Genomic DNA, 27,736 nt, shown 5'->3' on the forward strand with positions numbered 1-27,736 from the left:
GGTGAGCGTGGAGTCCTACGTTGGGCTTGATCCCATGACTCTGAGATCATGACCTGAGCCAAGTGAGCCACCCAAGTGCCACCAAACATTATTTATAATACAATATTTAAATCACTTTGTATCTCACTGAAATACAAGGATGTTTAAAGTTTCTTCAGGAATATTCTGTCCTCTGATGCTATCATTTGAATAGCCTAGTTTCCAGAGTTTTCCCCATACATTATATCATCCAATCCTTCCTACAGCCACCCGAATAGGTACGACTGCCATTTTGAAAGAGAAAACTGAACAATGGTCCTGAAACCAAGTCTTACACTGTCTCCATGAAACCAAGAAGGGACAGAATGAAGAGCAAATCCTTGGAACCATGTTTTTTTTTTTTTTTTTCAAGTCATGTTTTAAATATTACAATTTGTGAATTGTGTTTCACAGGTTTTCAATAAAAGAAGAGAGATGATTTTAGGGGCACCTGGGTGGCTCAGTTGGTTCAGCGTCTGCCTTTAGCCCGGATCGTTATCCCAGGGTCCTGGGATCGAGCCCTGCATGGGGCTCCCTACTCAGCAGGGAGTCTGCTTCTCCCTTTGCCCCTCCCCTCACTCGTGCTCTCTCAAAATAAATAAAATCTCTAAAAAAAAAAAAAAAAAAAAAGGAAATGTTTTTAATCCCATGTGTACTTATTTTGAAATAATTATAATAAAAACCATATTCATCTATTTACTCATCCAAGCCTTTATTAAGTACCTACCATATGCACAGTCCTGTGCAAAATATTAAGGGAATAATACAAAGATGAATTTTAAAATGATGCCAACTGGGCAGCCCAGGTGGCTCAGCGGTTTAGCACTGCCTTCAGCCCAGAGCATGATCCTGGAGTCCCAGAATTGAGTCCCACGTCGGGCTCCCTGCATGGAGCCTGCTTCTCCCTCTGCCTGTTTCTGTGCCTCTCTCTCTCTGTATGTCTCTCATGAATAAATAAATAAAATCTTTTAAAAAATAAAATAAAATAAAATAAAATAGTGCCAACTCTCAAAGAGTTTACAATTTAATTATAGTGACAAATAGTGTTAACATAAACTGTGGGAAGGAATTACAAGTAAACACGTGGCCTTGAGAAAAATCACCTTACTTCTTCATTTAAAGCATAAATTTTCAGTTGAGAAACATTGTTATTATATATATATACTTTAATTAGTTCATTCTCATTAAAGGAGATTGTTTTTAGAAAATAAAATGTCAAAAAGAAAAGAAAAGAAAATGTCTTACCCTATCATATGTTTATGTCTGGTTTTAATTTTTAAAACAAACATTTGCTTAAAGAAGAAAAATGATAGATTCATACAAATTACCATCATGCACAGAAAGACAAAATATATCCACAATAATGTATAAAAACTTAAGCACAACTGGGCCTAGTATTAACGAGTTAAATCTGAATTACTTTGGAGATTTGCTTTGGACAAGTTATTATGCACAATTCCATCATATATACAACAGAGTTGATATTTACCCCCAATTAAGATAATTCAGATGCTTATAATTATTTCTGTCATAATACACAAGTTAAAAAAATCTGGTATAAAAACTTTTCTAGGGATGCCTGGGTGGCTCAGCGGTTGAGCCTCTGCCTTCAGCCCAGGGCGTGATCCTGGAGTCCCAGGATCGAGTCTCACATCGGGCTCCCTGCATGGAGCCTGCTTCTCCCTATGCCTGTATCTCTATCTCTCTGTCTCTGATGAATAAATAAATAAAATCTTAAAAATTTTTTCCCTAATTTACATATCAAAAATAATGTGGAGTAAAACTAGGGATAAGAAGAAAAAGTCGTGATAGTATGGAAAATTTAACAACCAACAGTGCAGAAATGAACACGAATTTCTAAGTACCTATTTTTTTCTATATTTTATTACTTTAAAAAAAATGGCTCAGATAAGAAACTTAAAATACCCAGTAAAACAAGTATGAGAATTAATTTTGTGAGACGTATTGCAGAGGAAAAGAATGGGCAAATAGTATAATTTAAAAATATTTATTGATTCAGACTTCCCAAAAACATTTTTTCAAATCACCAAAAGCCAGTACTTCTTTCTGCTCTCAATGCCAAGCCATTTTTTCCCATTCAAATAAGGAAGTAGCAAATATGTTCAGAATTAATCAGTTTATGATGACAGCTATGATTCTCAAATGCTTTTTTAAAAATACAAGTAAGGTCAAAGTTGTAAACCATACATAGTGATTAAAAAACCTGAACAGGCAAAGCCTTACTCCAACTGACCCAACAACCATTCGGTTGGATTTGGCCTTTCCAGGCTACAGATGACTTTGCTCAAGAGCCTTGTACAGGTTGGAGGGCTCTCATTGATGTTGTTCTCACCATAAGCACGGATGCTAATGCCAGGGGCTGCCATCGACAGCGCGGGCACAGACAGGAGACATCCTGCTCAATCTCTCTTACTCCTTAACAGATTTCTCTTCTCCACTCTCTTCATCAGTTTCCTCTTTTTCCTTGTAAGAATCCTGGCTGTTCGTATCAATGAAATGATTTTCTTCCCCACTCTCTCTTTCTTCAACTTCTTCTTCTTCATCAAAGCTGGAGGAAGAAATTTATCAAACTTTCAAAGGAAAAATGATTTGGTCTAAAAGTCAACCAACGCTTTGCAACGTATATCATCATGGAGTCAGTCTTCCTCAAGGGCATGAGCTCTGATTTACCAAGACAGCTCTATAAACGTGCTAATTGGGAACTAATCTATTTCAAACCTTGTTTGGCTCTGTAAACTTCATTTGAAAGCATCTTATTATTTTCATCATTTATGTCAGTCAGAAATTTAAATTATTCTGTTTTAAAAAACAAGATGCTTCATCACCACGTAATATTTTCAATGTGCCAAGTGTTAAAATACCAATGTTTTACAACAGTTCACATGTATTGTGTTAGGTTAAAAGATCTTTTAAAGATATAGGACAGAATTTATTCTTTCCAGCAAGTAAGAATTTTTCCAAAGGTAAACCATTTAGATGTCCTATATATGTTACCTTTCTTTATCTTCAGTAGAATTCTTCATCTCTTGATTGCTGAAGTACTCAAATACTTTTCCACTTTGGCCTTTCTTTGAAACAAACTCATCAGATAGTCCTAATGCTTTTAGGGTGTTAGAATAACGTTTTTCTGCTGCCATTCTTGCATTTTTCTATAGGAAAGACAAACCTTTTTAGAGGAGAACAAAAGACTTTAAATTTTCATTAAAAATGTATGGGTTAAAAGCTCCAGTATTAGAAATTAAATCTAATAATCACAGTTGACTCAAAGTAAGCAAACCTTCTGACCAGCAATCCCACTCCCCAGCATATACTCAGAGGAACTCCTACATATGTACCCCAGAAGACGTGTACAAAAACGCTCAGGAAAGTACTACTTTTAACAACCCCAAACTGGAAACAACCCAAATATCTCTCAACAATAGGATTGATAAATAATGGTCTATTCACACAACGGAGTAAAATAAAGCAATGACAATAAATGAATTCTATTGTACACGACAGTATGGATGGATCTCATGAACACAGTACTAAGCAAAAGAAGTAAAAGACAAGAGAATACATAAAGAATGAATGACTCATTTACCTAAAGTCCCCAAAAGGGCAAAACTAAACCATACTGTGTAGGATGGTAAAACTGCAAAACACAAAAACAGTAATAACAAAAACCAGGAAATGCTTATCTCAAAAATTAGAATGGTGGTTACCTCTAGGGAAGAGGGAGAGGGTTTTGATCTGGTAAGGGTGCACAGGGTTTCTGGGGTACTGGTGATGTTCTGTGTTAACCTACGTAGTAGCCACGTGACCTATATTCTTTACATTATATCTGTTTTATATACTTTTTAAAAATATACTTTTATGACTGTTCAAGGAATCTGGAAAAACAAGGAAGAAAATAAGTTCGCAATAGTTGTCAGAGGGTTCTTCCATTTTATGTACCTACTGGAACTTTTAGTCTTTAAATGCTAGATCTCTAATCCATCAAAGATGATAATATCATCAATGTGGTTATCTTTACTCTGGAGAAATCAACGGATACAGCAAAAAGAACAAGAATTTAGAACTGAGTCCAATCTCCAGAATGTTATTTCCTGTCCTTAGGACCTGTGGACCTGTGATGACCCTCTCAGACCTAAAGCAGGTCAGGAGTCATCACAGTTCCTGAGACCACAGGAACTCTTGTGACCTTTCAAGGTCACAAAACGCCTGGGGTTCACTAGGGCCTCAGCTTTGGTCACCCTTTACCTTCCATGAGTGGATATGAACTAGTATAGGGCCAACAGTTGCCATGTGGACCTCCAGCTAAGGTAACTAGGATGGGCCAGCTCCAGTGCACTGATGGCATCCCATATTGGAAAGGGTGTGGGAGATCACCCAGTCTCACCCCCATACTTAACAAATAAGGACGGGGCACCTGGGTGGCTCAGTTGTTAAGCGTCTGCCTTCAGCTCAGATTGTCATCCTGAAGTCCCGGGATCGAGTCCCACATCAGACTCCCTGCATGAAGCCTGCTTCTCCCTCTGCCTGTGTCTCTGCCTCTCTCTCTCTCTCTCTGTGTGTGTGTCTCTCATGAATAAATAAACAAAATCTTAAAAAAAAAAAAAAGGAAATTAGAACACTCCCTCCACCCCCAGTAAGGTTGGGCAGTTTGCTTAAGGTCACAAGGACAGTGAATGGTAGAACCAAGGCTCTTGACCATTTCCTGGGTCTTTTCCATTTCACCATGCTGCTTTCTCTAAGTAGTAGTGCTCATCCTGGAGTTTGAAGGTAGCTTAAACCTGACTTTAGCAATGCAAGTGTCAGATATCTATTTGCCTAACCTAGGGACTCCAGCATACTGACGGACCACGGCATCTAATGTTCCATGAGGGAAATAAAGACTGATTACAATGGATAAGCTACCACCAGTGATTTCTGTGATGCTCTGGAAAACTGAAAACGTACCCAAACTGTTGCTAAAATGCACCTGCTATAAAATACAACAATTTTTAGAAAAGTTAATAAAATGCATCCAGAGGCTATGAACACCAACACACAGGCCTTGAGAACCGAAAGTCATGGCTAAGTGCGAAGATAAGAACTATGCCCCAAAGACTGTAGAGTAGAATAAAGAAAACCCAAATAACTCTTAATCTATTAAAAACATTTTATACTCTGATAAAAGCAAGTTAAATATAAAAGAGATTAAAATAATATCAAAGCCGGTACTCATTAACTCTTAATTTGAATTTGGTTCAGAATTTAGAATCTACGCAATCAGTAAACCTTGTGATTTCCAAGAAACAGGACAACATAGTTTGTTCTGTCCTGGCTGGTAAGCTTACTCTGCTAGAGAATAACTCAACAGCAGCAAGACCACAATTAGTGCTAATACATGGATAATGTATAAAGTTGTGAGTGGGTTTATTAAATAACAGCTGTTAATTAGCAGCAATAGTCACAGCAAAACAGACTGCAAGAAAAAAATGCACTAATTTATGTTAACAAAACCAAAGCAATGGTGAGTCACTGCCAGTCACTCTATATATAGAATTAATTACCTTTTAATATTTTATATCAAGGTGAGTAGTGTATAACTATTCTTAACTGAAATAAACATTTCCTCCTAGCATTTCACCATGCAAAAGAATTGTACAGACTACAAGATAAAAGGAACAATGAAAATAACTATGATTATTTTATTTTACTATCAAAGACTGCAAAAACCAAAACAGAACAAAACAAAAAACAAGTGTTGCTTCTTCTGAAAACCAAAATAATGTACAATGATTAAAGTTTGTCTACAGTCAGTGCCCTCATTTGAAGGGGAAAAATATTTATTTTTTGTAATCATAAGTTTCATTTACAGTAATTCTTTCATTTATTTAATTACTGAGTGCTTATTTTGTAAAAAGCCCTCATGAGAGGTAGTGGGTGTATATGGAAAGAGAACAGTGTTTTTGGACAAAAGGAACAGCAGAGATAAGAGCCAAAAGTGGCAGAAGTAGAATCAGCTATGAAACTAACCTGTTTTCAACATGCAAAATTTCTTTATGGGTTTAATTTCACACACACTACTTATTTTGCCTCACTTTCTCTTGTGCTTAGAAGCAGTGGGAATTCACAGCATGGCACAACAGCTTACTCATGCTGAGACTCATCACTATCAAAGACTGCAAAAAACAGTGCTCTCAGCCCAGGTTAATCCTAGAAAAAAAATGAGAGGTCATTACCTGGCTAATTTGATCCTAACAGTTCAGTTTTGGTTCAACAAATGTTTATTAACATCTCTGTGCCAGAGGATATCCTAGGTGGTGGGTTCTAGGAATACAAAGATTTGACCACAACCTTTAAAAGTAACTAGCTAGAAGGGAAGAGAGATCCTGAAACATATCATTTCCATACAATATAGCAGGAGCAAAGACAAAGGCATGCAGAGGTTAATAAAAAACACAGAAATGGGGGATCGCTGGGTGGCGCAGCGGTTTAGCGCCTGCCTTTGGCCCAGGGCGCGATCCTGGAGACCCAGGATCGAATCCCACGTCAGGCTCCCAGTACATGGAGCCTGCTTCCCCCTCTGCCTATGTCTCTGCCTCTCTCTCTCTCTCTATCATAAATAAATAAAAATTAAAAAAAAAAAAACCAGAAATGGGCACCCAATTCAACCCAGGAAGCAATTCAAGTAATTTTATATGAATACTTGAAAGATCAGTATGAAAAAAAGGAAGAGGCTCTAAGAGTGTTCAGAAAAAGCATGAATAAAGAAGTTTGGAACTTGTAGTCTAGTATGGTCTGAAAGTAAAGGATGGTCATGGTGAGGGGGCAGGGGGTGTGTTGGGGTCGATAAACAAAGAGGTTAACAGGAATAAGAATGTAGAGGATTCTATACACCAGGCTAAGAGTCATGGAGTCATCTTCTGGGAAAGAGCAGGACAGCTTAGTCTTAATTGTTTGGAAGCAGACTGACTTGGGTCCAATCCTAGTTCCATTACTAACTATAAACCTTACTAGTTACTTACCTTCTTTGAACTTCAGTTTTTTCCTCTGTAATATAAGAATACCCACTTTGTAGTATTTGAAGAAGACAGTGATAAGGCCTTTTGATATTTTTCATTGAAAATGAGAATGAGTAGAATCAGTGAAAATGGATGATTGTCACTAATATCAGAGGTTATTTACTACCTATCCAGGGTAACATTTTGGCAAGGGAACAGGAATGGCAAAGTGAAGATATGATGGGTGGCTCTGCAAAGAACAAGGCCAGAAAACTAGTCAAATCACTACAATAACTCAGAGAAGAGACAACAGAGGTTTCACATAGCATTTCATTATTGAGAATGAAGAAAGGCAGATCCAAAAATTATTTAGGAAGAAAATTTGTCAGGTCTCTCAGTGGCAAGTGAAAGAGGAAGGAAAAGTGGTTACCAGTCTCCAAAACTGTGGCCCAACAAAAGTAGGAAATCAAAGAGGAAGATCTAGTTTGAGGCAAGATGGATGTAAGATGTCTATGGGAAATCTGTGTAGATATAACTACCAGACAAGCAGTCGGGAGCTGGAAATAACTACTTTGAGCTAAAAGTCAATCACTTTCTGCTAGGTAATTCAGAACAGTTTATGATGATTTTTCCCTTTAAAATTGAAACTAAGAAATTAAAAAAGGAAACCCACTCCTTAAAATGAAAAGCATTATATAAATTTCCAAATCTGTAAGTAAACGGGTCGGGTCCCATAACTTTGAGAGATTATAAATGTAAATTCACCTATAATACGTGCCCCTGTCCTCAGTGTTTCATTAAGAAGGGCAGTCCTATAATGCTGGCAGGAAGCTCCAAATGCAACAGCTTTTACAAGGTTACAATACAGCACCTGTAACCTCCAGTGAGTCTGTCGATCGTTAAGCTATGTCACCCATAAGAACACCTCCTTTGTGAGTACAAAGGAGAAGATGATGTGAAATGGACAGATACCTCTTAGGGGGAGACTGTAAAACTGAGTATAAATATAGTAAAATCTGGGCAGCCCCGGTGGCGCAGCGGTCTGGCGCCGCCTGCAGCCTGGGGCGTGATCCTGGAGACATGGGATCGAGTCCCACATTGGGCTCCCTGCATGGAGCCTGCTTCTCCCTCTGCCTGTGTCTCTGTCTCTCTCTGTGTTGCACATGGATAAATAAATAAATTAAAAAAAAAAAACAAAAAAAATATAGTAAAATCAGAACTCACTGTCCATAGGACCAAATTATTTTTCCAATGAAAAGAAAGTCATTTTGGTAATTGTAGATAAGAATGAAAATTATAGACTCACTTAAAAAAACTGATCAACAGGGCAGCCCCAGTGGCTCAGTGGTTTAGCGCTGCCTGCAGCCCGGGGCGTGATCCTGGAGACCCTGGATCAAGTCCCACGTCAGGCTCTCTGTATGGAGCCTGCTTCTCCCTCTGCCTGTGTCTCTGCCTCTCTCTCTCTGTGTCTCTATGAATAAATAAATAACATCTTAAAAAAAAAAACAAAACAACTGATCAACAAAATGAAAAGGGAACCTACTGGATGAAGAAAATATTTGCAAATGATATGTCTGATAAGGGGTTAGTATGCAAAATATATAAAGAACTCATAAAAGTCCTAGCAAAAAGCCAAATAATCCAATTTAAAGGATCTGAACTGATATTTTTCCAAAGAAAATATTCAAATGGCCAACAGGTACATGAAAAGGTGCTCAACATCACTAATCATCAGGGATATGCAAATCAAAACCACAATGAGGTATCACCTCACACTTGCTAGAATGGCTAATATAAAAAAGACAAGAGATAACAAATGCTGGTGAGGATATGGAGAAAAGGGAGTCCTTGTGCACTGTTGGTAGGAATGTAAATTAGTACAGCCACCCTGAAAAACAGTATGGAGGTTCCTCAAAAAATTTAAAACAGAAATACAATACAATACAGCAACATCCAACTTCTGTGTATTTATCTAAAGGAAAAATAATCACTATGTTGAAGTGCTATCTGCACCCACATTCATTGCAGCATTATTTACAATGGCCAAGGCATGGAAACAACTTAAGTGTCCATCAAAAGAAAATGGTGTATATTTTCAGAATACTATTTTCAGAATGGTGTATATTCAACAGAATACTATTCAGCCATAAAAAAGGAAATCCTGCCATGAAAATGGTGTATATTTTCAGAATACTATTTTCAGAATGGTGTATATTCAACAGAATACTATTCAGCCATAAAAAAGGAAATCCTGCCATATGCAACAATACGCAACAAGATTGTAGCTCTTAAAGGCTTTGAGGCCTTTATGCTTAGTGAAATAAGTCAGACAGAGGAAGACAAATACTGTATGATCTCACTTACATGTAAAATCTAAAAACAAAAACAAAACAAAGTCATAGAAAAATAGATCACATTTGTGGTTACCAGGGGAATTGGATGAAGACGGTCAAAGCTATAAACCTCTAAGTATAAGAAAAATAAGTACTGGGAATGTAACGTACAACATGATGACTGTAGTTAACACCACTGTATGGCATATTTGAAAACTGCTAAGAGAGTAAATCCTAAAAGTTTGGTTAACTATATGAGATGAGGATTATTAACTAAATTTACAGTAGTTACTATTTCACCAAACATCTATGTCAAGTCACATGCTGTACATCTTAAATTTACACAGTGCTCTAAGTCATATATCTCAATGAAACTGAAAAACAAAACAAAACCTGGCAGAAATAGATCTGATTCCAATTAGCATTTTGTTTCATTTTTTAATTCTTCAGACTTCCAAGTAGTATCATGAAGATTTGCCTTAATAAATGGCTAAATTGGTACTAAAAAAAAAAAAGATCAGCCATGAAGAACAGGTTGTGAAACTATTATTTTGAATATGCCTGCAGTAGCAGTGTGTTCTTTATCAAGCTAACATGCCTCCTCAACAAGATTTGATGCTCAGATTTAAGCAAAAACTTACTTGACTGATTTGATGAAGCTGTCACAGAAACAATAATATGTCTCAATAAATTATAGAACATATAAGAAAAATGGACTGTAAGTTAGGCGTTAGAGATATATTAAAAAAAAAAAAAGCTGATTGTAGCTCTTAAATTCCAACAAACACAACCTGAGCAACTCTTTCAAACAGTAGCGGCCTGTTTTTTAATTTTTCTTCTCTTTCTTCTAGTTCTTGTTGGTATTCTCTCATCCTTTCCTTTTCACTCTTTCTAAAATCAAATAAAAGGAAGGGAATTTTAAAAAGAAATAATAATTTGCACATACAACATTTAGCTTACATGACAAATCAGAAATTAAATTATGAGCATGGCTTACAATTTACCACAATACCTTTCCTAGACTGGTAAATTTTTATGAAATGCAGAATAAAATGCTTTAAACTGGCCTGAAGAGATGAATAAAGGCCCTCTTAACTCAATTTTAAGTGCAGAAAACCAAGAAAACTTAGTCCAAATTAGATATCTTCTCCTTAAGGAATTTCTTCTGAAAAACAAGATCTTGCTTTTTTCTTTTTCCCCTAAACAAGATCTTCTATAGGTGGGTGGCAAAGTTAATTAAATGAGAGCAGGTCAGGGGAAAATGAGGAGTAAGGGAATAGAACATATAGAGAAAAAGGAACCAAAATACTAAGTTCACAGTAAATGTACTTACTATTTGGGAAAAATCCTATAATGAATAAAATATGATATTCTATATAAAATAACATGTAAAACATACTAACTCTACCAAGATAATAAGATTACATGGATTAGAGAAAAGAATTATACTACAGAATGATACTTATGATTAATTTATACACAAAATTGGTATTAGGAAAAATCCAGTTTACTTTCTTGGGGTGGACAGTATTTTTCTAAAAAATTCTGCTCAAGTTTATCAAATTAAGTTCCCTGTATCGAATTACACTGATATACATTATATGGAATATAAACATAATATACATTATAAAGAAATATAATTGTTATAAATAATATATATTTAAAAAGGAATACCAATAATAAGTAAAAACCAATATATAGATTGGGGGTACTTATAAATCAGATTAAAAATTAATAAATCATATTACTTATCCAGCTTTGGGGGAGATATTTTCCTACTTAAACATGAACATTTTTTTTTTAAAGATTTTTTTTATTTATTTATTTATTCATAGAGACAGAGAGAGAGAGGCAGAGACACAGGCAGAGGGAGAAGCAGGCATCATACAGAGAGCCTGATGTGGGACTTGATCCAGGGTCCCCAGGATCACGCCCTGGGCTGCAGGCGGCGCTAAACCGCTGCGCCACCAGGGCTGCCCTAAACATGAACATTTTTTACATAAAAATGTTCCTCTGGAACACTGGTTTTCAAACTTTGTATTGCAGAATTCCAGTGTTCTGTGAAGGGGTTCTGCAAATATTTTTATTTATTTATATTTTATTTATTATATCAAAACTCCAAGAATTGCAACACATACCACTAAACACTTACACACGTGTTAATTGACATATCACATAACTGATGTTAATTAACATCAATGTGTTAATTTGTGACCTCAAATTTCATGCACCTTAGAACAAAGCTCTTCAACAGACCTATTTATTGAACAATATTCTGAGATTACACAGCAAGCTATTAAACGAGAGCTTTACTGTATGAGTCAAGATTTTTCAGTGTTAACTATACTGGAATTAAAATACAAAACTTAAAAAGATTTTTCTCAATATCGTTACAGTGCAACCAAAAGTAGCATAAAGAAGGGGCGCCTGGCTGGCGCAATCAGTAGAGCATAGGACACTTGGTCTCAGATCATGTCATGTTCGGTCCCACAGTGGGCATGGAGTCTACTTAAAAATAATATAGAGTAAAAAAAAGGTTAGATACCGACATAAGATTACAACTATTAACTATGGCCACGATATAAAACATTTCTGCTCAGCAACATGGCTTCAGGGTCCTCACCATGAGGTGAGGTGAGTGAGTTTGAGTGTGTGTGTGTGTGCACATTGAGTGTAAGTAATTGATAGCAACTTGAATCCAGAAACTAAACTACTAAATTCTTTTAGGATACCTGAGAGATTTGACTCTGGATTTAGACATCTGAGCTAAACTTTGATGGGAGTCATAAGCTTTAGCCCGGATTGTCAGGAGTTTCTGCAATTCTTTCATTCTTTGCTTCTGTTTAGTTAGGATCCGATTTCTCTCTTCTTCCAACATTTTCTTTTCCTCAAGTGATCTCCTGAGGGCAACAAACTAAGGCTTAATTCACTTTAAGCCAGTAAGAATGTTGTTCAGCAAAGATTTAACACAGGAAAATTCAAGCGTTGAAACTAAAGGCAACCTTTTGAGAAGGCTTTGACTTGTGAAATTGGAAATCAACAGGCTGACTAACCTTTTCTATCCCAAAGATTGGAAATGGAAAATATACTCATTTCTTAGAAGAACATCCTCTGGCAAAATGCTCTATATTATCTACCAAAAATATGTTACCAAATATAACTTCTTCATATTTTCAAATTGACTGACATAAAATCAATATGGCTACAAACACTGTTTTAGCAACCGTGAGTCAGCTAGTGCTATATTCTAGTCGTTTACCTTGTGGCTTGTTCTCTCCCTCTGGAAGATACTGTGGGCATTGGAGGGGGGCAGTTACAAGGCACAGGCTTTGCACTTGCACTTCTTCCTGGTGACTTGTTTCTTGGAGACAGAAAAGGCCGTGTTTCTTTTAAATGTTCCTCATTTGTTGCAATGTCTGCCAAAATTTTCTCTCTTTTAGTGGATGCAGTGGAGGCTGAGTGAAGATTGGGTGGTTTATGGGAGGCTGGGAGTTTTGAACACTTCTGTTCTGAGAGGTGTTTCTGGTATCCCTCAGGAAGCTTTTCAAAATCAGCAATCTGGCATCTAAACTTGTGTGTACACTTCAGCCTTTCAGGCTGCTCAGGACACTTGAGCTTCCTTGGAGCACAACTTTTGTGACCTGACCTAGAAGGCAAAGGGGGTGGATTCTGCAAGAGCTCTTGGGCTTTCAGCTGCGTCATAATGTCTCTATAGAGCTCCTCTTCTTTTAACTTCTCTTTGGTAGCTGAGCCATAAGTAGATCGAGGCACAGGTCTGGCCTTAAATCGGTTTGTTTTCTTTTTAGACTTAAACAAGTCTCTCAGCTTCTTTTCCCGGATTGCTTGCTTCTGTTCCTCTCTTGCAATGAACTTAAATGGCTTTTGTGAGGCCAGAAGAGCTTCTTTGTTCTTTTCCTTCAAACGCTTTCTGCGGTCTTCATTTTGCTTGACTAGTTCATGATAAAGGGGGAAAAAGACAAATGCAGGAACTGGAGTGGCTCGGAATTTTTTCTTACACTCTGATTCTTCTTCTTGCTTTTTGAGCAGCTGGTGTACCATTTCAATATCTGATTTTGATTTCATGTTCTCTTCTTTCTTCCTCTGTTCCCTAATCATCATCTGAAAAGGCTCAGGAACTGTAATCTTTGGCGCCCATTCTCTTGGTTTCTTCTTTGTTTTTTCAACGGCTGGGAAGTAAGCATCTTCACACCGAATATAATCTTCAACAGAAAAGTTTGTCCACATGTTGTTGATGAGCTCTTTTGCGTAGCTCATCACCATCCTCTTTTTCTCAGGATACTCTTTTTCTAAGTTGGGCAACTCGTCTTCAGAGGAAGACATAATCAAGGAGGAAGACGGCCCTAAATCAGGCTCTGAAGATGTCATTAATGATATAGGGTGATAAGAGTTCTTTTCTGATTCAGACCTAAATAAGAATAATAATTAAGTTACTCTCTCAGTTGCATGTGACCAAATATAAAAATTAAGAATTATAAGATCAAGGTATTATCAGTTAGAAGGCAGGAGCTGGATACATAAAGCTTATAATTATCACTTTTATTTAGAATAGAGCTAAGAGATCCTCTAATTTAACTCCCTCATTTTACAGGGGAACCGAGACAGCAGTGGCTCCTTGTGGCTAATGTCTATTAAATTCTCCACATATTTCTCAGAGTCATCATCTTAAAACATACATCTAGTCATGTCATTCCCCCTCTTGAAACTCTTCTATGATTTGCCATTGTAACAGAGTCAAGTCTAGATCATAAAGCCCCTTTAAGACTAGCCCCTGGCCACCTTTCCTGTTTCACCTCTCTCGCCCTCCAGTTACTAATCTTAAGTCATATCCAATCACATGAAGCTCCTCACATATACCATGATCTCTCATACTACCATGCCTCTGCACATGTGGTCTGTTGCCTAGACGCCCACTCCTTGCTTCCTGCATCTGTACAGCTACTCCTCTTGGAGTCCTGAGATCGAGTCCCACATCGGGCTCCCGGCATGGAGCCTGCTTCTCTGCCTATGTCTCTGCCTCTCTATGTCTGTCATGAATAATTAAATAAAATCTTTTAAAATAAAGCAAAAAGTACACCTTGAGATACAATGGTGGGTGCTCTCGAGAGAGCTGTATCTATACTTTATATTTTTAATGAGTTCATGTTTTTTTGTTTCTTAAACTTAGCATGGCGCCCAACATGGGGCTTGAACTCACAATTCTGAGATCAAGAGCTGCGTTGAAATCAAGAGTCAGATGCTTAACTGACCCAGGTACCACCCAGGTACCCCTGAGTTCATGTTAATCCACATAATGTAAAGGACTTTTAAAATTAAATTTTAATATTTTCACTTAAAAATGGCCCAGCCTGGCTGGCTCAGTCATTAGAACATGCAACTCCTGAACTCCAGGCTGTAAGTTCAAGCCCCATATTCGGTGTAGAGATTACTTAAAATCTTTAAAAAATAAAAATAAATAAAAATGGCCCAGGCTAAATATTTTGACACATATCTACAGTTCTATGAGTGGCAGGTCAGAGAAAAAACGACTAAATGACCCTAAAAACAAGAAGAAGCCATTGGTGGATAAGCCATTACACATTTTTTTTTAAAGATTTTATTTATTTATTCATGAGAGACACAGATAGATAGATAGATAGATAGAGAGAGAGAGAGAGAGAGAGAGGCAGAGACAGAGGGAGAAGCAGGCTCCATGCAGGGAGCCCGACGTGGGACTCGATCCCAGGTCTCCAGGATCACGCCCTGGGCCAAAGGCAGCGCTAAACCGCTGAGCCACCCGGGCTGCCCCCATTACACATTTTAAATAAAATCCAACCTCTGTATATCATTAAAAGTACAAAAGGATAGTTGAGAGAAAACATTCTGAAATACGTCTGTTCTGCATATTTAAGTATACATTTTATTTTACAGCCCACAAATAATGTTATGTACAAACTTACCTGGAAGAGACACTAGAAGCTTCTCTGATGATCACTGGCTGAACTTTTAAATTTAATTTATTCTGGTACATTTTCTCTAACTTTGCCATAGTTTCCAAGTGGGCAGCTTTCAGCTCTTCTAGTTTCCTAAAATACTCTTCATTAGAGTGGCAAATATCAGAAAAGTCCACAAAGTCCTCATCACTTATTTGTGTTTGTTCATCTACCTCAGAAATATTGGTGTTAAAATCAGCCTGGTAGGAGGAAAAAAAATCTGTTAAATGGTGTTTAGAACTGAAGACAAATTAAACTGACACCAATTCCCAATGCTGCTTCTTAAAGTGCATGCTTAATTAGATTATGTTACTTGTGGGTACCTACATATAATGGATTATAAGTTACTTGTGGACTATGTACATTTTCCCTTAATGATATTTTATTAGGAATGAGAGATGGGGCACCTGGGTGGCTCAGTCAGTTGAATCCAACTCTTGATTTCCATTTCAGTTATGATCCTGGGGTCATGAGAGCAGCCTAAGCCAGGCTCTCTGCTCAGCAGGGAGCATGCTTGCAATTTTCTCTCCCTTTGCCCCTCCCCCTTTTGCTAAAATAAACGAATACTAAAAAAAAAAAAAAAAAAAAAAAAGAATGAGAGAGAGAGACATCAGGAAATAAATGCGATTTAATTCATTTTATAAAGAATAGTTAAATTCCCAGATCATATACTAACCCGTAACAGGATAGAACCAAACCACCCTTTATAAAGAGCCTCTTTCTGAGTTGTAAGTTTTAACTGAGATGAAGAAAAACATTCTTCCTGCTGCAAACCAACCAAACACAGCGCAATATCCAGCCCTAGCAGGCCTTCTGCAGCGTGGGCCCCAAGGGCGTGCCCTTGGAGAGAAGACAGGGAGAAAAAGAAGTCAGGGAAATGGGAGAATGGGGACAGGAGAAGGGAGGGAACAATTTCTCATTGGTTCACCAAGGAGATGCCTCAGGAGGGAATAGGAGGGAGTGAAGGGGGGTAGGAGGGACCATCAGAACAGCCACTTCTGGGGCAATAAGAGCAATAGCTCCCATGGGTGACAGACTTTGGGAGTGACAAGAGAACAAGAGTAGCACAGTATAATAACCACAGAGTGCAGCTATGCTATATATAGGTCATCCCTAGAAGGGTCTGACTATCCTCCTCCCCCATTCCTTTCACAGTTGTTTTTTTTTTTTTAATTTTATTTATTTATTCATGAGAGACACAGAGAGAGAGAGAGAGAGGCAGAGACACAGGCAGGGGGAGAAGCAGACTCCCCACAGGAAGCCTGATGCAGGACTCGATCCCAGGACTCCAGGATCAATACCTTGGGCTGAAGGGAGGCGCCCCACCACTGAGCTACCCAGGTGTCCCTCAAAGTTCTTTAACTGAAGCAGCTAACGTGGTAAAATTGCATTTTCTCCATAAATAAAAATTTATAAATATTTTCTCAGTTGAGAAACAGTTGAAGTTATTTATGATGGTATGCATAAAAGGCTGCTGACCATGGTTTTAAATTTAACTTAGGGCCTGAAAGACTTAAAATGAAAAAAGCATATTTGCCATAGAAAATTATAGATATATAACAATCTGATAAGACTCTAGGAAATAAAATTGAGTACCTTTCTCCCAACAGGAAAATTCAGAACATCAATTGTATACAAATAGTTATAGGTATGTTTTTTTTTTTTTAATTTATTTATGATAGTCACACACACAGAGAGAGAGAGAGAGAGAGAGAGAGAAAGAGAGGCAGAGACACAGGCAGAGGGAGAAGCAGGCTCCATGCACCGGGAGCCCGACGTGGGATTCGATCCCGGGTCTCCAGGATCGCGCCCTGGGCCAAAGGCAGGCTCTAAACCGCTGCGCCACCCAGGGATCCCCTGTTTTTTTTTTAAGGGACTAAAACCAGTGTATAAGACGCCAGTGTTGTACCACTTGAGGTAACTTAAAAAAAGTGAAATGGGGTGCCTCAGTCGGTTAAGTGTCTGCCTTCAGCTTAGGTCATGATCCCAGGGTCCTGGGATCGAGTTCCACATCAAGGCCTCTATCCCTGCCCAGCCTGCTTCTCCCTCTCCCCTGCTTGTGCCCTTAATTTCTCTCTCTAAAATAAATACATAAAATCTAAAAACAAAAAAAGAAGAAGAAGGAGAAAACAAGTTTTCCTCAAAAGAACTGGTATGCGGAAATTTATGTCTTAACAAATTTATGTCTCAAAGGAAATTTATGTATGTCCTACAACTCAAGTCAGAGAATTTTCTGATGTCTTCTGTGGTTTCTGTACGTGTTCCTCATCATTACTTTTTTAGTCATGGAGCTTAGTTCTTAGATAAGAGCTTTGTTAACTTCTTCATTCATTAAATATTTAGAGACGCCCAGCATTCAGCTGACTCCTGATACAGATTAGATAAAAATTCCACCTTCTAGAAGCTTCCAGCTAGTTTAGAACAGGTATATAACTCAGTAGCGGGCTTTAAATGAGACGGAACTCCTGACTCCTGTCCACAAACTGCTCCCAGCTGTTCTGAAGAGGGAGACAGACGAGTGACCATATATGTCATGATATAAGACACCATGAGAACTCATAGAAAGAATGCCTAACTGACTAGGAAGGAAAAAAAAAAAGGTAGAATTTGTAGAGGTGAGCCAGACTGAAGGCATAAGGATGGGTGAGGACAGAGTGTGCCAAATCAAGGGAGCAGGGAAAAACAGAGACATCTGAGGCACAGTGCTAGAACATTCATCATGATGTTACCTCCTGACAATGCAACTTGCAGGTAGTATGATCTCAAGGAAACTGAGGCTCAAAGGAGGCAGGTGACCCACCTGCAGTTGCACAGCTAGTAAGTAGCAGAGCTGGTACTCAATTTCAAATCCCTTGTGCTCCAAAGGCACACCACACTCCTCCCAAGGGCAGGGGGGTTTTTTAGCCACAAGTGGAATGAACAGGCATTATGTGCTCAGAGGGAGGTAGTCTGAGTGGCAGTGGGGAGCAGGGTATAAGGAGCCCAGATGAGGGTGGGAAACAAGGTGAAAAAGGTAAGTCAGGAGCCACCAAGAGCCCAGGTGGCCAGGCCATAGCCAACAGGAGCCTTGGAGAATGTGACCAGAGGAGTGACATATTAATGCTCAGAAGGAGTCTTCTTGTAGCGAGTAGGAGGGAGTGAAGGAAGGCAAGGCTGACAGTAGTTAATGGGCTACAGCAAAGGCCCGAGTTAGAGATATGAAGGGCAAAATGAAGGGGGCAGCACCAGGGACAAAAGAAAGGAGGCTGTCTTCAGAGATTTAGGAAGCTGAAGTATCAACTCGACAATGGTCTGGCTGTGGGCAAGAAAGTAAAAAGATTTCTGTCTGGAGTGCTGTCTAGGTAGATGGTGGTGCTGCCATTCATCGATACAGGGGATACAGCAGAAAAGAGTGTTTTAGGGAAAGGAAACTAATCTCTGTCTTAGACACACTAAATTTCAGGGATTAGTCAGGCAGCCAGGTGGTCAGAACTCTGGGAGGTAAATATATCTGGAGAGCTGCTAATAAGGCTGGGCTGGAGAGGGAGATATGGCAGGTACCAGGGCACACAGAAGTGACAGGTGCAGCTTTGGATGTGGATAGGGTTGCCCAGGGAGAGGGGAACAATGAGAGACGAGAACCTGAGGATGGAAATGCTGGCAAACACCAACATTTAATAAGCAGGGAGAGGAGGACTGATATGAAAGAGAAAGTGGTCACGACAGATACAAAGACCAAGTGATAAGAGTATTCAAACCAAAGGAGCTTTAGCTTGGTTTGAGTTTGGAAGATAAAGGAAGGCTGCCTGGAGGAGGTAATGTCCGAGATGAGTCAAAGAATGGAAGAATCTGGAGGGTCAAAGAGAGTGTAGGGGAAAAAGGCAAAGGGTACTCCGGACAAACTTCCAGATGTGTTTAAATGACATGAGTAAAAGCAGCAAGGGCGGACAGTAGAGTGGGGAGCAAGGTGCACAAAGTTGAAGGCTAAGAGCAGAGTAAAAGACATAGAGCAATTTTGAGGAGCGGTTGTCCATTTCTCATCTAACTACTGGCTCCCAACCACTGGCTGGTCACCTGGTTTCAGTTCCCTCATAACCCTTCAATAAGAAGCACTCGTATGGAAGTTAAATACCTTTTCAGTTTGGAGCGCTGTCATGCCTTGGGAGAAGGATTACAGGCGTGGGGTCCGAATTCTCATTTGAGCCTAGGTTCTGCACTCCTTAGCCATGTGACATGGGCATTTACCTTCTGAACATTAATTTTATGACACATAAGGTAGGTGCCAGGTGTATGCTATTGTCTTGTGGCTCCCACACCTCCCTTCTATACCCTGCTCTGTGATGCTGGGGATGGGACTCCAAAGAGGGTTTCTGCTTTGCCAGCTGCTCCCCACTATATTTGCCAAAAGTAAGATTAGAGGGAAACTGCAAGGCTGGAGGAGGAAGGGACTGTATTCCTTTCTGTTAGTTCTCCATCTGCTTGAGCCTCCCCGACACCGGTTCTTCCCCTGGGCAGCAACAGTAGTTCATCCTAGTAGCAGTAGTTGATTCCAGTTTGCAGTTTTTCCAATGCTCACAGCATCAGCAAAATCACCTCAGGACCTCACTTGCTGTTCCCTCTCCCTGGGATGCTGTTCCTCTAGATATCGGCATGGCCAATTTGCTCACTCCTTCAGGTCTTAATGAAATGCCATCTTCTCAACAAAGACTTCACTGTCTACTGTATTTGAAATTACAACGTCCCTCCCCACTCATTGTCAGTCTCCTTTTTCTGGTCTTTTTTCCTTTTAAAGTCAGTTCTTTATCTTTTAAAAGATTTTATTTTTTTTTATTTTTTTTATATTTATTTATTTATTTATTTATTTATTTATTTATTTATTTATGATAGTCACAGAGAGAGAGAGAGGCAGAGACACAGGCAGAGGGAGAAGCAGGCTCCATGCACCGGAAGCCCGACGTGGGATTCAATCCCGGGTCTCCAGGATCGCGCCCTGGGCCAAAGGCAGGCGCCAAACCGCTGCGCCACCCAGGGATCCCTAAAAGATTTTATTTATTTAAGAGAGAGAGAATGTGCACACACATGGGGGGGGGCAGAGGGAGAGGGAGAAGCGGACTCCTCGCTGAGCAGGGAGCCTGATGTGGGGTTTGATCCCGGAACCCTGGGATCATAACCTGAGCCGAAGGCAGACACTCCCTACTGAGCCACCCAGGTGCCCCTCTGTTTTATTTTTTTCATAAGTACTCACCCCAACTGACATCCTACATGACTTTATTTATTTGTGTATTATGTGCCTGCCCCTACCAATGGCAGATACTCAAGAAATATTTGTTGGATGAATGAGTATAAGCTTAAAAAAATACTAAGTTTCCATAGAGGGAAGAAGACAGGTATTCCCTCAAAGAGGACTGAATCATTTGAAGAAAAACCGGCTGCCCTAAAGAGCTATGTTTAGGTATTAAGGGCTTATTTTCCAAAAACTACAATTAAAACCAGGAGGACATTCCAAGAACTGTTTTTGGTAAAAGCACACATGCATTCTTCATTCATTCTTTTAGAACATCCCTTAAAAGGAGGCCTTATAACAGTCATTTTCACAAAAAGGCTAAAATTTATTTGGACCTGGGAAAAGTGTTTGAAAAAGTTATAGAAGGATGAGTAGCTTCTAACTTAGGCACTGACTTTTGCAAAGTATCCATTCCATTTCAGCTTAATACTTTAAATTTTTCAGATAAACTGATCTCACAGTGTTTTATCTGAAACAGGTGAATGGTTAATAAGCAGCCTCCAATTCTAATGCCATTTTTGTCTCCTCACAAAGGAAAATATTTAGTAAATCAAATAACCTAGGTCAAAGACATTATATCCTAAGAACTTAACACAGTACTCTCTCCCTTTAATCGTTCAGCTCTCTATGGAATGTTGTATATGTAGCCACCAGATTAGAGGATAATCTTCCCCTAGACTGGCTTGACCCATTTAGATAATGACTCCCTCTGGCACATGCTGATTCATTAGTAACCAGGACTCATAATTATTTGTGTTATAGTCTATCTAGTATCATCTGAAGTTCTGGAATTTTTATTTAAAAATTTTTTTGCATTGAAAGGATTTCTAACGAAAAAGGCAAATTTACATATACTAACATGGGTAAACCCCCAATAAAAGAGAAGATGCAAGCTGCAGAACAATATGTGTATTTGTGTGTATATATATATATATATATACACACACACACACACATTTTTAATGTGACCATATATTAACATATTATATACACAGGAAACAGGAAAAAGTCCAGAAGACTATATATCATTTTCAAAACAGTGGCTACCAATGGTGTGGGGGGGTAGAGGCGGGGTGTCAGATTTTTTTTTGCAGGGAGAGTTCTAAAAGGTCCTATGCCTTATTTGTAGCATTTGAAGGTTTTTAAGATTTTATTTTTAAGTAATCTCTACACCCAACATGAGGCTCGAACTCACAACCCCGAGATCAAGAGTCACATGCCCCAATGACTGAGCCAGCCAGGTGCCCTTGTAACACTTGAAAATTTAAAAAGAGAATATATTCATATATTATTTTCACAATTAAAATGTAACTTAAAAACATAAAAAAGAGGGGTGCCTGGGGGCTCAGTTGGTTAAGCATCCGGCCCTTGGTCTCAGCTCTGGTCTTGATTTCAAGGTTAAGTTCAAGACCTGTGTTGGGCTCCACACTGGGTGTGGAGCCTACTTAAAAATAAATTAATTTAATTTAACTTAAAAATAAATAAAAATAATATTTGTGAATATTAATACTAAATTTAAAATTGAACAATTTCTGGGGTGCCTGGGTGGCTCAGTTGATTGAGCATCTGTCTCTTGATTTCGGGTCTGGTCATGACCTCAGGTCATGGATTCGAGTCCTGTGCCAGACTCCTAACTCAGTGCAGAGCTGGCTTCAGATTCAGATTCTCTCCCTCCCTCTGCCTCTCCCTTCACTCTCTCTCTCAAATAAATCAATAAGTCTTGGGAAAAAAAAAAAAAGGAACTTGCCACACCCCCCAAAAAACTGAACAATTTCCAATGGATACTTGGTCTGCCTAGCACCTCCCTTATTCCTTCTGGAAGGTGGCTCTCACATTCCCCCAGCAATACTTCTTACCTTTCCTTTGCTCATTTACCTGCTCCCACACTCATCCCCCAACTGCCTATAACTCTTCTATTTCTTTTTTTTTAATATTTTATTTATTTATTCATGAGAGACACAGAGAGAGAGAGGCAGAGACCTCATGCATGCAGGGAGCCCGATGTGGGACTCGATCCCAGGACTCTGCGATCACGCCCTGAGCCAAAAAGGCAGATGCTCAACCACTGAGCCACCCAGGCATCCCTAACTCTTCTATTTCTTTAAGAAAACAGAAATCTTCAGAGCCACCCAGGCATCCCTAACTCTTCTATTTCTTTAAGAAAACAGAAATCTTCAGAGGGAAGTTCGCTATCTTCCCATCTACAAAACTGCCCACTTTTGTGCTCCTTTTCTCCTTCCCTCCTGTTTCAAAGATGAAATATCCGGGATCCCTGGGTGGCGCAGCGGTTTGGCGCCTGCCTTTGACCCAGGGCGCGATCCTGGAGACCCGGGATCGAATCCCACATCGGGCTCCCGGTGCATGGAGCCTGCTTCTCCCTCTGCCTGTGTCTCTGCCTCTCTCTCTGTGTGTGTGACTATCATAAATAAATAAAAAAACAAAAATTAAAAAAAAAAATTAAAAAAAAAAGATGAAATATCCCTCTCTTAGCACCATTTAACCCTTTCCTCATCACTAAAGCCAATGAATGGGAAACTTGCCCACTTTCTGGTAACCACTGTAGCTGGTCCTTAATTTCTTTTGCTCCTTTTTTCTCTACTTGACTATTAAACACTAGGTTTTAAATTTTTTAAAGATTTATTTTAGTCAGGGGAACATGGGAGGGGCAGAGGGAGAGGGAGAGAATCTCAACCAGACTCCCGGCTGAGTGTAGAGCTGGAGCAGCAGGGGAGAGGTTGACTCTGAGATCATGACCTGAGAGGAAACCAAGAGTCAAACTCTCTATCTCTTTATCTCTATCTCTACCAACTGAGTCACCCAGGCACCAGGCATATGTATACATGTGTATATATGTATATATATACATGGCATGAAGCCCACCTAAAAAATACATATATATATATATGTGGGCTTCATGCCCAATGTAGTGCCTGAACTCAGGATCCTGAGATCAAGAGTCCTGTGCTCCACCTATGGAGCCAGCCAGACACCCCTTAAATGCTAGGTTCTTCAGAATTCTATACTAGGCCCCTTCGCTTCTTTCTCCACATCCTCTCCCTAAGTGACTTCATTCATTCCCATTGTCTTGAAAATGCTGAAAATTGGGCAGCCACGGTGGCCCAGCAGTTTAGCGCCACCTTCAGCCTGGAGTGTGATCCTGGAGACCCGGGATCCAATCCCACGTCAGGCTCCCTGCTCCGGTTTCTTCCTCTGCTTGTGTCTCTGCCTCTCTCTCACTCTGTCATGAATAAATAAATAAAATCTTTTTTAAAAAGTTGCTGAAAATTCCTAGAAAGAAGTCTATAGTCTAGATCGCACAGGACTATGGTTTCATAGACCCTACTGCTTCCTACATATTTCCAATTGGTAGTTTTATAGGCATCTCAAATTTACCATATTCAAAACTGAAACCCTGGGGCACCTGGGTGGTATAGTCAGCTAAGCATCTAACTCGTTTCAGTTCAGGTCCTGACCTCAAGGTTGTGACTTCAAGGTCGTGAGATCAAGCTCTGCTTTGGCTCCATGCTCAGGGAGGAGTCTGCTGGAGATTCTTTCTCCCTCTCCCTCTGCCCCTCCCATTCATGCTCTTTCTCTAAAATCAATCAATCAATCAATCTTCAAACAAACAACAAAAAAACGGAAACCCTAATTCCCACCCAGTCTGTAAACCCATTCTTCCCTAAGTTATCCCCAATTCAGTAAATGGCATTACTTTTCATGCAACTGGTTAAGCCAGAAAATGGAAATGAACATTCTTGATTTCTTCCTCTTCCTTGGCCTTCACATCCAATCTAACAGTAAGTCCTATCCATTCTAAAGAAATCTGTCCACTTCTTGCCACTTCTCCTAGACTAAAACCAAACCACTGCCTGCCCTTGACCACAACAGCTCCTAACCAATTTCCTTATTTTTGCTTTGTCAAAGCCTCTAATCATTCCCCACAGAGCCATCAGTCGTCTTTTAAAAATGTAAATAGAAACATGTCAGATCTTCTAAAGTCTTCAAGGACCTTCTGCAGTACCTGTACTGACCATAAACACTAAACTCCTTATCTTGGTCTAAAAGGCCCTGAATAATCCGGCCCAGTTCATCTCTCCAACCTTGTCTCCTTCCCTGCCCTTCTCTCTCATCAGATCCTTAATCACACAAAACTCTTTCTCTTCCTATCTTAGGGCCTCTGCCTCTGCTGTTCCCTCGGCCTGGAATGTTTTTTCTACCCCTAGTCTTCAAATGGCTGCTTTTTCTTATCTACCAGGCATCGACTTAATTGTTTACTCATTTAAGTAGGTTCCTGACTACTTTTTTTAATCACAGAAGCCTATTCATTTCTTTCCCAGCACTTCTCATCTTATAATCATTTGACTATTCATTTTGTATGTCTAACTTCCCCACCAGACTGGAAGCTTTGTGACGATGGGATCTGTCTGCTTCACTCACAAATGACTATTCAGTGACTAGTGCTTAATAACTCTTTGATATTTGTTACCCCATTAGGAAATTCAGGGAGACTTTAACTGTGAATTCAAGAATATTGCTTTACCCATGCCATCATCAACCACAAAGCAAGGCCTATGAAGTGCTATCTCCAATGGAGGCTAGATTCAAGGAACATACCTCAGAGCTCAATATGGGCTCAGGGTTCTTCAAGGTGTGTGTGTGGGAGTTGGAGGGGGTTCACTTTGGCAAACCAAAGGAGTGAAAGGAGCCTAGTGGTTCTCTAACCAGCCTTTTTTTTTTTTTTTTTTTTTTTTAAAGGCTAGGTATGGAGCCCAATGCATGGCTTGAACGCACAATCCTGAGATGAAGAATCAGACACTTAACCAACCTTGCCACCCAAACGCCGCTCTAATCAGTCTTGTGTGGTACTTATAGTATCCATGAGTTTACTACATTTTGTAGATGATAAAGTTGAGACAAATTAATCTTTAAAAAAAATCAAGGTAGAGACTCAAGATGAACTGTGAAGACAAGCTTGGCTCCTGCACCCTTTCCTGCCTTTTCAGGGTTCCTTTCTCCAACCGGTGCCCTCTGGCTATCAGGTCTACTGTGGCAGCTTATCCAGATTTGCTTTTGGATCCTCCAAGTGTATCAAACTCATAAGACTTAGCTCCCTTTTCTGTTTGTTTGGTAGTAATCTGTCCCTTTGAAACTAGCTTGTTGGATGAATTGATCTCTCCTAAGGCACTAAATTTCTGATACAGATTCAGTTTAGCAGGGCAGTCTGGAAGTATACCTGCTACTACAGAAATGACTGACTCCTCCAGCACAGTAAGCCAAAGGAGAATTTAATCTTTTTTTTTTTTTTTTTTGAGAATTTAATCTTTGGGGCAGTTGTTCAAATGACAGTCTCATTGGCAGTTATTATTATTATTATGAATTTATATAAAGTGTTCTTTAGATAATGCACACGTTTTCTCCTTTGGTTCTCCTAATATCCCAGTAAGAGACACATTTATTAGAGTTCTTTTACATACAAGGAAACTGAGATTGAAGAAAGTTACATCTTAGTATCACCTCGCAAATGGCAGAGAACGGATCCTGTCCAGGATTCCCAATCCGCTTCCTCCACTCAAATCTTTTTCCTCTATCACTTTGCCTCCTTTGTTGGTTCTGAGATTTGCTTTGTGGGGAAGCTTTATCATGAATGAAACTGTTCCCAGGACTCTGACCTTGGTTCATGTTCAGGGTCTCAATGTACCTTACTCTGGATGACCTCGGGTAGTTTGTCCGCTGGTGAAGTACTGACCATAGAAGGTGTTGCTACAGATTTTCTCCTTAAACACTTTTAGTGTTTAGGATAGAATTTTAGTGTTTAGTGTTTAGGTTAGAATTCCAAAATACCAGTGATTTTATTAGCCATAGACCATGATGGTTTGTATCTGAGATGCTCTGGACAAACGGTATTAAGAATCTTTAACTGGGGGTAAGGTTTATATCTGCACATGACTAGTTAAAATTCAATGGTCCCATCTTTTAAGGGAACAGAGTAGATGGCAAACTCAGCCCTCTACCTGATGGGCAGGTGCTCACCACACATTTGACACTGAACATTGATCCATCAAGGGCTTTCTCACCCTGAAGAGTCGTTTAGGAAACTGGAACCTCACTCATTTGTTTCTCTGGATGCTTAACGTTCATCTGTGTATGATGTGCCCCCCTGAACTCTTGAATGGGTTTAAACACCGCCTCTCCTGTACTCTGTGAAGATGCACCAATAAAAAAAAATAATAATAAAATTTTTTAAAAAAATGCACCAATAACCAAGACTTTAGAGGGACAACAAAACACAGCTGACAGCACAGCTGATTCGCCTGAGTTTTATGGGTCATGCACTACGGGGTACATCAGTTCTCCGCAAGTTGAAAAGAAAAAGCAGTAACTGCTTTTGCAAGTGCGACAGATGCTGGAGCAAAAGAAGTAAAGCTCTGTACTTGATGCTCTCTAGAAATGGAGGCTCTCCAAGAAATTTATTTTTTTTTTTTTTGCAACGATCTCTTTGTGGAAAATTAAAAGATCTTCCAATCCAGGGCCCGGGTTCTGAGTACCTACCGTGGGGGTGCAGAGAAGGTGCGGGACCAGGCCCACTGGGGGTGGGGGGCTGGGCAGGGCGCCTCCCGGCCGCGAGGCCGCGGCGCACCCAGCGGGACCCGAACCGCCCGCCAGCCAGCACCCGGCGCACACCCCGCCGCGGCCCGCGTCCGCCCTGCATTACCCGCGCCAGCGCCCGCGGCGCCGCCTCCTTTCCGTCTTCCTCGTCCTTCAAGGCCGCGGCCGCCGCCGTCGCAGCCTCCGAGGGGTGTTCGCGTTGGGACTGGGCGGCCTGCGCTCCGGGGCTGGAATCTCCCGGGGACTGGAGGCGGGCGGCCGCCGGGGTCGCCGCTCGCTGCGAGGCTGCCATGGCCGCGCCGCCGAGGCCCGCGCTCGCCCGGGGCCGGGGAGCGGGCGCGGACTCCCGCCACCCGCGGCTCCCGGCTGGGGGCGGGCGGTTACCAAGGGCGCCGTAACCAGGGACGCTACAGGGCCCGCGAGGGGCCAAAAGGCCTCCGGACGCCCTTTCCGCCCTTCCGGCGGCGGGAAACCCGGGGCGGGCGCTTCCGGGAGGCGCGGCGCGAGGCTGAGCCTTCGCTGGCTTAGAGGGTT

General features: G+C 40.2%; 1 protein-coding gene across 3 annotated transcripts; it reads right to left on the reverse strand.

The window, feature by feature from the left end:
• Positions 1 to 2,010: 2,010 nt before the first annotated feature.
• Positions 2,011 to 27,562, reverse strand: FAM161A (FAM161 centrosomal protein A). Of its 3 annotated transcripts, XM_055329273.1 has the most exons (7): positions 27,309 to 27,562; positions 15,301 to 15,533; positions 12,603 to 13,769; positions 12,076 to 12,243; positions 10,135 to 10,234; positions 3,034 to 3,188; positions 2,011 to 2,587 (listed from the first exon to the last, which is right to left on the reverse strand). In XM_055329273.1, the coding sequence occupies exons 1-7, from the start codon at positions 27,492 to 27,494 to the stop codon at positions 2,449 to 2,451; spliced, it is 2,148 nt and encodes a 715-aa protein (XP_055185248.1). In that variant the 5' UTR covers positions 27,495 to 27,562; the 3' UTR covers positions 2,011 to 2,448. The 3 variants fall into 3 exon arrangements, 2 of the variants coding, with proteins under 2 accessions (XP_055185248.1, XP_055185249.1); XM_055329274.1 differs by lacking the exon at positions 12,076 to 12,243; XR_008664959.1 differs by lacking the exon at positions 10,135 to 10,234 and having other exon boundaries at positions 2,452 to 2,587.
• Positions 27,563 to 27,736: the final 174 nt, after the last annotated feature.

This window comes from Nyctereutes procyonoides, unplaced genomic scaffold (assembly GCF_905146905.1).
Source record: "Nyctereutes procyonoides isolate TBG_1078 unplaced genomic scaffold, NYPRO_anot_genome, whole genome shotgun sequence".
Lineage (NCBI taxonomy): Eukaryota > Metazoa > Chordata > Mammalia > Carnivora > Canidae > Nyctereutes > Nyctereutes procyonoides.

Coding starts and splice junctions, on each gene's coding strand:
- FAM161A (XM_055329273.1), bottom strand. CDS start 27,494: ATGGCAGCCTCGCAGCGAGCGGCGACCCCGGCGGCCGCCCGCCTCCAG. Junction 12,244..12,602: donor GGGAGAGAACAAGCCACAAG/GTAAACGACTAG, acceptor TGTTGCCCTCAG/GAGATCACTTGAGGAAAAGA. Junction 10,235..12,075: donor TCCAGAGTCAAATCTCTCAG/GTATCCTAAAAG, acceptor ATTTGATTTTAG/AAAGAGTGAAAAGGAAAGGA.